Source organism: Engraulis encrasicolus, chromosome 13, assembly GCF_034702125.1.
Source record: "Engraulis encrasicolus isolate BLACKSEA-1 chromosome 13, IST_EnEncr_1.0, whole genome shotgun sequence".
NCBI lineage: Eukaryota > Metazoa > Chordata > Actinopteri > Clupeiformes > Engraulidae > Engraulis > Engraulis encrasicolus.
Window position 1 is genome coordinate 48,890,832 of NC_085869.1, and position 12,365 is coordinate 48,903,196.

General features: G+C 41.9%; 1 protein-coding gene across 2 annotated transcripts in view; it reads left to right on the top strand.

Moving 5' to 3' along the window:
* LOC134461321 (diacylglycerol kinase beta) overlaps positions 1–12,365 on the top strand; it is a 167,480-nt gene that overhangs the window by 51,762 nt on the left and 103,353 nt on the right. For both annotated transcript variants that reach the window (XM_063214152.1, XM_063214153.1), the window contains exons 5-11: positions 362–634; positions 2,735–2,890; positions 3,987–4,036; positions 4,608–4,682; positions 5,956–6,075; positions 6,713–6,830; positions 7,929–8,017. In XM_063214152.1, coding sequence (XP_063070222.1) covers positions 362–634; positions 2,735–2,890; positions 3,987–4,036; positions 4,608–4,682; positions 5,956–6,075; positions 6,713–6,830; positions 7,929–8,017 — 881 coding nt within the window. The remainder of the gene's footprint in view (positions 1–361; positions 635–2,734; positions 2,891–3,986; positions 4,037–4,607; positions 4,683–5,955; positions 6,076–6,712; positions 6,831–7,928; positions 8,018–12,365) is intronic.

Consider the following 12,365-nt stretch of genomic DNA (forward strand, 5'->3'; position numbering starts at 1 on the left):
CTGTCTTCTGTAATTCTGCATCTCTACATTGAACCTCCTTCCTCTCACTCAATGCAGTATAGTATGTACCCCTCATGTCACGTGTATCTTTTCCTTACCTTTGCTGTTATTCCTGTTCCTCTCCTGCAGACAAGCACACAAACACACATATAAGTTCTTAAACATGTACCAGTAGCACTTACACACTGACATAGGCCTACCAACATGCTCCCTTCCCCCCACCCCACACAGTAAATCCTGCAGTGTTCATTCAACACTTATTAGCATATTCTAGTGTATACGATTACAGAGTACTCTCTAAGTGTAGAGTGAATTCTACAAAATTCACTGTGTATCCTTCCTGTCTCTGTGTGTGCCCCAGGGATGAATGGGAAAAGCATCTTGTCTGCCATGGGAAGGCACAACACCCCGGAGCACTCCTGCAGTGCTGCCCAGACGCCGGGCTCCACCACGGGGGCCACCACTTCGCCCTGCTCCTCCCGCTCCTCGTCGCAGCGCTCAGGGACCGGGGGCCACACGCCCAAGGGCCACAGCCACAGCCGCTCCCCCTGCCAGTCCAAAGCAGCGGCGGGGGCCAGCAGCTGTAATGCTTTAGCCCCTACCAAGAGCACGCCGTCCCCTCGGCTCTCTCCTGGTGAGTGCATGATACAGTACACCTGTTTGGGTGTGTGTGTGTGTGCAACCGTATCTCGGGCTATTCGTGAAGTCTTTACGAGAACAACAGAAAAAAATCAACTTTAAGCCTCATGGTGCACGTCTTCTTTTGTAGGCCTACTATATGTTTCTTTGGGATAAAGGTGTATGCTAAAATTAGTGTATGAGTGATTCTACGATTCGCCTGCCCTTTTGGCAAAAGCAAAATGTCAATTATCAGTATTTTTTTTCAACTAAATGACCTAGATGTTTACATAGTGTATATATTTAAGTTTCCAAACAAACAAATTGCCAAGCTTAATCTTAAATCATTTGATAAATACTCTAATGAAAGCGAACATTTGCTTGATTATTTTGTCAACAGTGTTATGCACAAATACTAGGGCTACACGATAATGGAAAAAATCATTATCACGATTATTTTCGTCAAAATTGTAATCACGATTATTAATCACGATTATTGATTTTTTACAGATTATTTTGAAAATTATAACAAGATGAAATATAACCAAGAATGAACTATAAACAGGATGAGCAAAATAAAATAAATTGTAATAATTATGTAAAGGCAATAGCATGAAACTTAGGTGGACAGATTTCTGGCCAGAAACACCAGCCTGTCAGTATGTTCTGGCTTCAAGGACGGTCTCAAAAGTAGGTCACTATTGTCACGATTAAATCACGATTAAAATTTCGACTTCGATTTCACTAATTTATCACGATTTTCGATTATTTTCGATTAATTGTGCAGCCCTAACAAATACTATGCAATTTCAAACATATAAAAATACTACAGAGTTGAAACAACATACGTTTGAAAGTGCTTGTGTCCCTCAGCAATAATGTTGTCATTAATCTGTGCAACTGATATAGAAAATGTGATTGTTGAGCTTCATAAGTAGGATTTTATGATTCACTGTGATACAGACTGATACATTTTTCATTATAAATCCCTGTAATGTCTGATTTGAATTTAGTCACCCTCCTTACACAAGACTTCCCTCTCCAGAGATAATCCCTAGTGTCTGTTCATAGGATTTTTCCAACACATAAGGGATCAATAGCACAAAAACACTTTCAAAACAGTCAACCGTGTGACTCAACTGTGTTAACTCAACAGTGCAGGGGAACAAGTCGGCACTTTTTTAGGAGAAAAAACAGAGCAGACATACCCCATCTCCCTAGAACACAAATTATTTAGTTTGTTTGTCTGTCAATATGGAGATAAATTGGCAAAAACATACTCCTCCTCAATTGTCATAGCTAATTGTAACACCATTGACGGTAACACAGCTTGACATTTCAGCCATTTTTATGGTGTTGTGCTAACTGAGGACCTCAGAAGTTCCACCACAACACCTTAATCCTTTCATGTATTTGTATGCTTTATCTGTGTTTTTCTACATGTGATTTCTAATTCAGACTCTTATGAATATGTTGATAACACAGTTGACAGGCAATTTTCCCGCTATGAGAACATGAAAAAGAATGGATTAAATTATGGAAGGATGGAGTTCAAAACTTACCAAAAAGTCTTCCCATAGGCCTATCCTGCCAAAGAGGTTATGACATCACGTGATGTTATTCGTATGGCCTAAGACCAAACCATTACTGATTTATGGAGGGGGTTTCAGACCGTGACACGGTTAACACAGTTTTCATGGACACACACAAAATGGCAAATTTCATGTGTAATGGACAGGACAGTGGTCTTTCTGACAGTTTTGTCATATTGTGATGATTACTGTGAATCAACATTTGCAATCGTCTTGGGCAAAACAAGTTTCTTTACATGCTAATATGAAGACTGAATCTGACATTTGGAAAACAGGACGGCATGAAAATGCCCAAAACCAGTATTAAATATTCATTCTTGCTGAGGGAAATAATGCCATGTCTACACTTTCTGTATTATATGAAAGATAAATGTGTGCTAATGTCCAAAACATCATAGGATGCAGTTAATAGTTAGTGGAATTGGCAAATAAAATCCATGGACTTAAAAGCGCAGTCGAATCGTAGAATCACTCGTAAGCCTAAGCCTAAAGTAATTTCGTGTAATTCCCTGTCTTCCACCCAGAGCGGATGCCGAGTGAGAACTGTGCCTCCCTGAAGAGGAGCCCCTCGTCCCAGAGGGGCGGCTCCCCCCTGCCCTCCCCTCAGGTGGTCTTCCTCAAGGACATCGTATGCTACCTGTCGCTCCTGGAGAGGGGCACGCCCGAAGACAAACTGGAGTGTAAGTAGGGTAGCAGCCAGCAAGAGTCAGGACCTGTACAGGTGACCATGTGGTCAGCTGGTAAGATGAAAAGGTGATGTTAGTGTATTAGCAATTTGCTTGAACATGTGTCAAATTTTGGAACAAATAGGCTGGATAGTAAAATCCTTGGTTATAGCCTAGTAACACTTTTTTCACTGACGGTTGCCCAATTGAAGAGGAAAGCGTTGTAGCCAATTATTGAAGTGTGAAAAGTTTGAAAGAAAGAAAGAAAGAAAGAAAGAAAGAAAGAAAGAAAGAAAGAAAGAAAGAAAGAAAAACAACAATAACATCAGTAGGCCTAACGGTAGGCCTCTAGCACAACACTACACTAGTCTACACCGCTGTTTTGTGTGCATTTTGACGGCCATATTAACACGGGATTGGAAAGTGGTGGTGTTTTGCTGGGAAAAAAACATAGCCTACAAAGTAGGTTGTGGGCTTAAACATGTATATTTAATTAGCCTATTTGAAATTAGTTACGCAATTGGCTAGGTAAAAACAGAACGCTAAAAGCATTGTTTTCTTTTTAACCCAGCCTATTATGTCAGCCAGCGCACTGGACTGCCCTTTCATGCTCAGACCGAAAGGTCTAGTAGTGATGCTCATTCTCTAGCCCTACTCATCTTTTTAAGGACCAATTGCTGCCAGCTCTTTCCCTGACCTCAGCTTACCTGCCTCTCACCATCCAAGACTCAGTTCAGTTGCGCTCACTGCTCAGGAAGAGTTGTGTTGTGTGTATCTGCTTGACTTACCTCAATAATGACCCCGTTTAACAACCGTAGGCCTACTCTGACATGGACTTAAGCTCTATTTCCAACTGACTTCTTTTTAGAGCCCGCGGGCTAAATCTGCCAAGCCAACACCGCGCGAGACACACTCGCTGACTAATCTCTGGTTCTGCTCGCGCTTGTGTTGCGCTTCAACAGTCGAGATTCACCTGCCTGTCAGCCCGACGGTCGCAAGGCGCCGATAAAGTTCTGCTCTCTATGGATGCTATTTTGTTCGAGGATGCTAGGTGTTTACAGTTGCTGACTGGTCATCATGGGGTCTTTCCTTTCTCGCTTTCCTCCTCTAGTTATGTTCCGGCTCTACGACACGGATGGAAACGGTTCACTTGACAGCTCGGTAAGTGTGCGCTACAACGTGGAGCAAGTTGCGCCCGCAAGGACTGCGGTCTCTGTCATTAGATTAGCGGAGTGGTTGTGTTTATAGCGGCTTGGAGATGTAAATGCAGTAGGGTAATGTTAAGCACCTCTGTTTAGAAAACCTGTTGGTAGTCATCTCCACAGACGGTGACACCAGGCCCGCCTGACCACTACCAGTTTAGGTTGGTCATGTCACCTCATAGCCAAACTTAGTTATGTGGTCAAGTGACTTCATCAGTAGCACATATCCATCCATTGTATAACTTTTTAGTGTTATCTTAAGCCAAAAAACAAAAAGCACCAAAAACAAAACCTGTAGGCATAGGCTTAGGTGATAGCCTATGAATGATCAACAAAGGATGATTCAGTTGCTTCTGGCCTACCCTTCTATTCTCAGAAAGTTGGCTACACAGCCTATTGCTAAGTAATCAAAGTAAAAGAATGTGGCCATATACCAAATAACATAATAAATATGAAAAAAGGCTGATTAATTTGCTGCTGAACTGAGGAGTTGACAGCTACCTATGCTCCTCGCCTCCTCCTGTCAACAGGAAGTGGACCGCATCATCAATCAAATGGTCCACGTAGCAGAGTATCTGGAGTGGGACTCCACAGAGCTGCGGCCAGTAAGGACCACTACAGAATGCATGCATGCTCATGATTTTTTTTTTTTAATGTTTATTAAATGAGATCTTTCTCAGTGAGCAAACAAACAATCAAATCAAACATATCTAACATGCACTTGTTTTACACACTATACAGTACATTACAAAGCATATGTGTGGAGAAGGAGCTGGAGGCCAGGCGGTATTCCAAGAACGTGGTTCAATAAGGTTTAAGGTACATCTGAGGGGCTACAGCGGCAGTGCTAATATGCTGTGCCATGTATAGCAGGCCCAGTGTTACCAATAAGCAGACTTGGCAATTGCCTAGGGCCGCACCAAATTCGCCCGTTGTAGGGCCCTCCAAAAGTCAGTCCCACCATGGTAATTGGTGGCAAAAATGATTAAAGAAGACTATACTTTGCCTGATGGATGGGCTCATTGCCCATGGGGACTGAGGTTTAAAACTGGCTCATGCCATTTCCCAACCCTACCCTGTCTCTCTCTCTCGCCCAAACATCTCCTGTCATGTCTCACAACTGTCTAAATCTATGAACGGCACAAAATTCTAAATATTTTATATTGGTAGTGGTAATAAAAACAGAGGTAATAGTAAAAAAACAGTCATTTTCTCAAGTACAGCAAATTATGCCTGCAGGCTATCCATTAGCAGATTTCACCACTTTCTCTAGGCTAACTTAGCCAGGTATCACTTAACCATGTTCTTGGAATAGCCTAACTGTAATAATCATGCCATATTACTCACACGTCACACAGATGGATATGGATAATTGTAGTTGATTCCCAAGCATTGCTTCACTATGTTTCTTTGAGTTTGTTAATATTAATGGTAGCACTTTATTTTCGGGATACATCTATTAGCACTAATACATACAATGTTAATGCCTGCATAAGTAACTTGTAAGGTATGTACTAAGCAAACGCTAAGGCCTACTAGGTCCTTACTAAGGCTAAATTGGTAATAAATCCCTTATTGTGCATGAACAAGACATTTGCGAATACATGCCTAACAAATGTTTGATTTTGCTTTGTACATGCCTTACAAGTTACTTATACAGGAACATTTTATGTATTAGTGCTAATAGATGTATCCCTAAAATAAAGTGTTACCATATTAATAGCATCTGCCTTTATTCATATCTGTCACTGTGTGCGTGTGTGCATGCGCGCGTTTGTGTGTGTGTGTGTGTATACGCGTGTGTGTACGGGCAATTGTGTGTGTATGCGTGCGTGTGTGTGTGTGTGTGTGTGTCTGTGTGTGTGTGTGCATGTCTAGATCCTGAAGGATATGATGGAGGAGATAGATTTTGACAGAGACGGGACGGTGACCCTGGAGGAGTGGATAAGAGGAGGGATGACCACCATACCCCTCCTGGTGCTACTGGGCATGGAGACGGTAAGAGCTACGTATAAGAGACAGGAAGAGACAAATATTGTGTTTTGTTTGTTTGTGTGTGTGTGTCTGTTCGTCTGAGTGCGTAGCTTTTTGCCTACATGTGGGGTCTGTGTCTGTGTGTGTGTGCGTAGTCTTTTGCCTGCGTGTGGGGTGTGTGTCTGTGTCTGTGTGTCTTTTGCCTGTGTATGTGTATGTTCGCATGTGTGCGCGGGACGCTGTGTGTCAATGTATGTACACTGTATCTGTATTCTGTCATGGTTTGTAGCATTTTGTGTGTGTGTGTGTGTGTGAGAGAGTGTGTGAGTGTGTGTGTTTTCACTTTGCAATCGGTGCCCAGATTCCCACCAGCCCCAGAATTCCTTACGGATATAGCGGCAGTATTTATTTAGAGTGGCAGCATATGGTATTCATATCACAGATTAATATGGCATTTGGCAACACAGCCCGGAGCATAACCATGAAAACATGGCAATGAAAAAGTGATGAATGCTTTTTCACTTTCTCATTTTCTTTCTCCTTTTCTTTCTTTTTCTCTCCCTGTCGCTGTCTCTCTGTTTCTGTCTCTTTCTTTCTCTATCTCTATCTCTCTCTCTCTCTCTCTCTCTCTCTCTCTCTCTCTTTCTCTTTCTCTCCATAGAATGACCAGGAGGATGGGCAGCACGTATGGAGACTGAAGCACTTCAATAAGCCGGCCTACTGTAACTTTTGCCAGACAATGCTCCTGGGGGTCCGCAAGCAAGGCCTCTGTTGCTCCTGTGAGTGGTTGCTTCTTTTTTTTAAAAAAAAATATTTTTTATGGTCTTTTACGACTTTATTTGACAGGACAGTTTGAGAGGTGGACAGGAAATGAATGGGGAGAGAGACGGGGAGGTGTTGGCAACCCGGATGGCCACGGCAGGGCCGAGTGGTTGCTTCTAATGCTATTACTACTACTACAACCACTACTACTACTACTAATACGACTACTACTATGATGACGATTTCCACTACTACTCCACTACTATTACTACTACTTCTTCTTCTGCTACTTCTTTTACTATGAGTACTGCTATACTTCTGTAGTTGCTGCTGCTGCTACTGCTACTTCCACTAACAATAACAACAATGATAAATACAAAAACATACACTTTTTAATTACACAGGTAATTATCATTTGACCACACAGTGTAGTGTTGGTATTCTACACAAATGGGTTCTTTGTCTCAAAGCCATTCATACTGTATAAATTTCTACTTGCCAAAATTAAATTTCACCCGCCTTTTGCGGGCTGGCGGGTGTTAATTTAGAGCCCTGCTGTATTAGTATAATTTTAATTTGGCAACCTTTTTCTTGCTCATGCCGTAGTAAAGCTGCAAAAATGGCAGGCCTTTTGCCATGGCTTTTGGAGGTGCTTTCTGTATTGCTCTTTGACATGAACATTTTGTTTGTTAACGAGAGTTCACTTTTTTGGCAAAGACTGATGGCGTATTCACACTTATCTTGCAGTTATTTCTTTTGTGGAATCTCCAGCAGATACTGTGATGTTTTCTGCTTTTTGTGTTTCTCCCTCTTCTAGTTTGCAAGCACACAGTACACAAGCACTTTGATGATGCTTTTGCTGTTGTTCACAATATTGACATGCTTCTGTTCTGTGTGCTCCTGTGCCCCCCTGCAGTATGTCCACAGTCCACAAGTGCTGTGATGATGCCTTTTCTGTTGTCTGCAGCACTGTGTTGACATGAGTTAATGTTTTTTTAGTGTTTCTCCTGCAGTATGCAAGTACACAATACATGAGTACCGTGATGATGCTTTTTCTGTTGTTTATAGTATTGATGTGAGTTTCTGCTCTTGTGTGCTCCTATGCCCTCCTGCAGTATGCAAGTACACAGTACACGAGCGCTGTGTGGCCAAAGACATCGCCGCCTGCATCAGCACCTACGCAAAGTCCCGTAGAGACACCAACGTGAGTGACACACACACACACACACACACACACACACACACACACACACACACACACACACACACACACACACACACACACACACACACACACACACACACACACCAGGCCAACATGTTGCCTGGTGCAGCCACCACACTACTACACATACTTGAAAGGCTGACAACTTTTAAACTACTGCAAGGAACAGCTCAGCGTCTGTTGACACTAATGGGTTTTTGCTTTGTGGTCCCAGCAGAATTTAGAATCACATGATGGATGACATTCATTATGTCTAACTGTTATAATAAAACTTAGGTTTCTATTTTACTTCCGACATGTAAAAGTTTTATCTTTTACCGGGCATGTTTTGACGGCATAGCTTCGGTCTTCATAAGAGAGTCATGAATGTTGATGCGTGATGTGCTTTACACGTGACGTGGTGTAGGCAATGGAGATCAATAAACATGAAATGTAAACGTACAAAAACTAGCCCAAATGACCCCAAGAGGCCATACCTAGTTGGAGTGTCAAATAATCAAAGTTTGTGTACTTTGCTTGGTCTGACAGTTTTCAGAGAGCCCGATCTCACGCCTTTCGTAAAGTGTTCACGAAAAAATAGAGTAATTTTCGTGGTGCATTCACGTTATTACCCGCCTTTCGTAAAGTCTTCACGAAAATAATAGATTAATTTTCACGCTGCCTATTCACTTGAATTGCCCCACTGCTGCTATGGTTATCCAAACGTCTGCAGGGACGGGGAGGGGGTGCTGACAGAACACTGCTGATACACTCGGGACTCACTAACTTATGCCTTATGTCCCCTAAACCTAAACCTAAACCTAAACCTAACCTTAACCCTACCTAACCCTAACCCTAACCTTAACCCTAACCTTAACCCTAACCTTGACCCTAAACCTAACCCTAAATTGCTTGTTTGAAATGTTTGATTACCATGTGACGGTAGGCTACCGAAAGGGCATCAAACTAGTGGGTCGCTAGGCAACAGTCGGGCAATTCAAGTGAATAGGCAGCGTGAAAATTAATCTATTATTTTCGTGAAGACTTTACGAAAGGTGGGCAATAACGTGAATGCACCACGAAAATTACTCTATTTTTTTCGTGAATAATTCACGAAATGAGTGAGATACGGTTGTTTCAGAAGACATGATCAACAGGCATCTACTGTATGAAAGGATGAGGTATACTACAGTACCATTGAACCTTTAAGAACAGGTGATAAGTACATCGTTCAGATTTACGTGAAAACAGTATGGGTCCGCTGCAAGCTAAAAATTACCTACTACCTAGTCACACCACTGGGTCCTAGGACCGTGTTAACATTTGTGCTTCCTAGGATTATGCCAAGTCACCAAGGGAGGGTACAGTCGGTAGAGGAGGACTCACTCTTCAATGTCAATTCTGATTGTATTAACTCTGGCCCTTATTGCCAGACAGGTGGGGGATATTTTTTTTTTCCTCTGGAGGTCAACACGGCCCTGACTGAAGATCAGGTGCAGCATCTGGCCCAATGAGCGGCTAATTAAGTTTTTGAAATGTCAAGCACCAAGGAGAAAAAATGGATATGGCTTGCCTTCACTAAAATTCACTTTGTTTTCCGTTAATCTACCCTCTCTTATCTTTATCAGTGTCTTTTGAAGTATTAGAAGACAAAGAAGGGAAAGATGAAGGCGCATGTGCATCGGCACTCTTCTATGTGTTGAGCTTGTGACTTATCGTAAAAAAACAAATGCCCCTTCAGGGACAAAAAGGCTAACTGAAGGCTGTCCGATGGCAATAAAAGTGGGAGATGAAGAGTTTTGTGTGGAAAATCCCGAACTGACAAGTGAAAAGTGACAGTCCCAACTGAAATCCCTTTCTCTTCTCCTCCAGTGCTTGACCTTTTGTGCTTTTGACCCTATTTCATTTCCCCTGAACGAACGGTTAGTGGGAACGCTACCAACCACACTGTGCTCCGTTCCGCACTAACCCTGAGCTAATATTCCGCAAACGTGTCAGTGAGGTTATGAGAACTTCCTGCCTGTGGTCGTCCTCCATCTGAATCAACCGAGGAGGGATTGTATTCTCTTTGTTGGTTCGTTCGCTTGGTGCGTCTCTATATTTAGACTAAGCTCCCATGTGGCTCAATTAAAGCGCTTCTCCTTCTTCTTCTTCTTCTTCTTCTTCTTCTTCTTCTTCTTCTTCTTCTTCTTCTTCTTCTTCTTCTTCTTCTTCTTCTTCTTCTTCTTCTTCTTCTTCTTCTTCTTCTTCTCTAGATCTGTCTCTCATACAGTTTAGCAGTGGTTCCTAATTTTTTTATTTAAAAAAATATATTTTTAGGGGCTTTTATGCCTTTATTTGACAGGACAGTCGAAGACAGGGGAGGATCGGGAAATGACCCCGGCCTGACTCGAACCGGGGTCCCCTTGGGTGGGCATGCAAGCCCAGTGGTTACTAAATTTAAAGAACCTAAGCAAGCAAACGCCAAAAAAATGTTCTCCCTTGATATCATTACATATATCAGTACATATATGTGTCAATGTGTTAATATAATACATAACATAATGTGTTGATATGTGAATACTGTTACTAAGCAATTTATGGAATGTTTAGGCAAATATTCAAAATAGTATATTCAATATAAAAACAGACCCCTCTCACCTCACCTTGCCCTTTGTTGTCGTGGATAGAAATGTATAGTAATTGTACAATTGCTTTCTGTCTGCGCACACACACACACACACACACACACACACACACACACATGCACGCGAGCACACACACATACATGCAGGTGCACACACAGACACACACATGCACACACACACACACACACACACACACACACACACACACACACACACACACACACACACACACACACACACACACACACACACACACACACACACACACACACACACACACACACACACACACAGATACAGTTTTGCTTTGCTTCAAGATGTTTCAAACTTGATAATTTATCATTAGTAATCAGAGACCTCATCCCAGTCCAGACGATGAATGTTGATGTTCACTGCATTATATAACTAAGGGAGATAATTATGTTAATGGCCGAGAAGTTATTACACTACAATAATAACTCATAAAGTAGAGGTCATCTCCTCCTTACATAAACTACTTCATGCTAACGCTCAAATTGAAATTAAATTGTAAAATTGCATTATAAAACTGCTGGTTGATTGGAAAGGAGTGGGGAGTGTGCTCATTTTGCATTACATCATTCATGACTGACTTATGGATGAAGTCATCCCTTTCAAAATTTTTCCACATAGCTTCCCCATAATGCTGGTACGTTTTATTCAAGGACTGTACACGAATTGCTGCACAGGGAAATATGTTGCACAAGTACATCATGTGTTGCAACACTGCCCGTTTATTTTGTAGAAGTACATACAATATATTGTACTCAACCCATACTTTATTTATCATTTGTTGTCATAAATCAACTGCAGAAGCTGTTCACAGAAATTAATGCTAAACAAAGAGTAAATAGATTGCGTGACTGGTAAAGGCCAGAGTTTAAACACAGAATGGAACACATTACACAGGGAGAATAACAGCTCCCTTGACAACATCACTGTAGCAAAAATACAACGGAGACGACAAACACGCAGCAGAAAACGGAAAGGGTAAGCCGATCCAAATTCTTTGTCTAGCCGGACCAAACAATGAGTGTCTGTATTTAGAACTCCACTACTGTTGGCATCTAGTGAATGAAAGTGAAAGTGCCGTTTCAAGCAGGTGTGTCAGGGTGACACCTGTCATATCTAATCTCTGACATAGGGATAATCTAGAGCCTAGGGGGTCAGGGAAGGTGTTTGTGTTTTTATAATCCATCTCTCTTGAGACCATCCATGTACGTCATTCGTCCATCTACTCCACAAAGCACACTGGCAGGAGGACTATGGGATGCAAAGCGGGGATTTTTTGAATTATTATTTTATGTAATTGGCACAGAACAGTTCATACAATGACATACTCAGAAACTGTTTAACCCCTTAAAGCAGAGCCTATGTTATAACCTGACTGTCACAAAAATTGTGATAACTATCCTTAATCTGTTACATAAGGCTCTCATTAATGTCATAGCAATGTTACTATGATGTAGTTGAATGTAGTCAGCAATGAGGTGGGCCCATCTGCACAAAGAGGCTACAGAAATTAAAGCAAATCACAAAAAGTAAATAGAACACGTAAAAAGTAACGGCCAGACCAGAGTTTTCAAACAGGCAATACACAGGAAGGGAAGAGCATACAGTACAGTCTCCACAAGCCACGGTAGCAAAAGCACACAGCAGAAAATAGAGAGGGTAAGCAGATCCAAATTATAGTATCAAGTCCC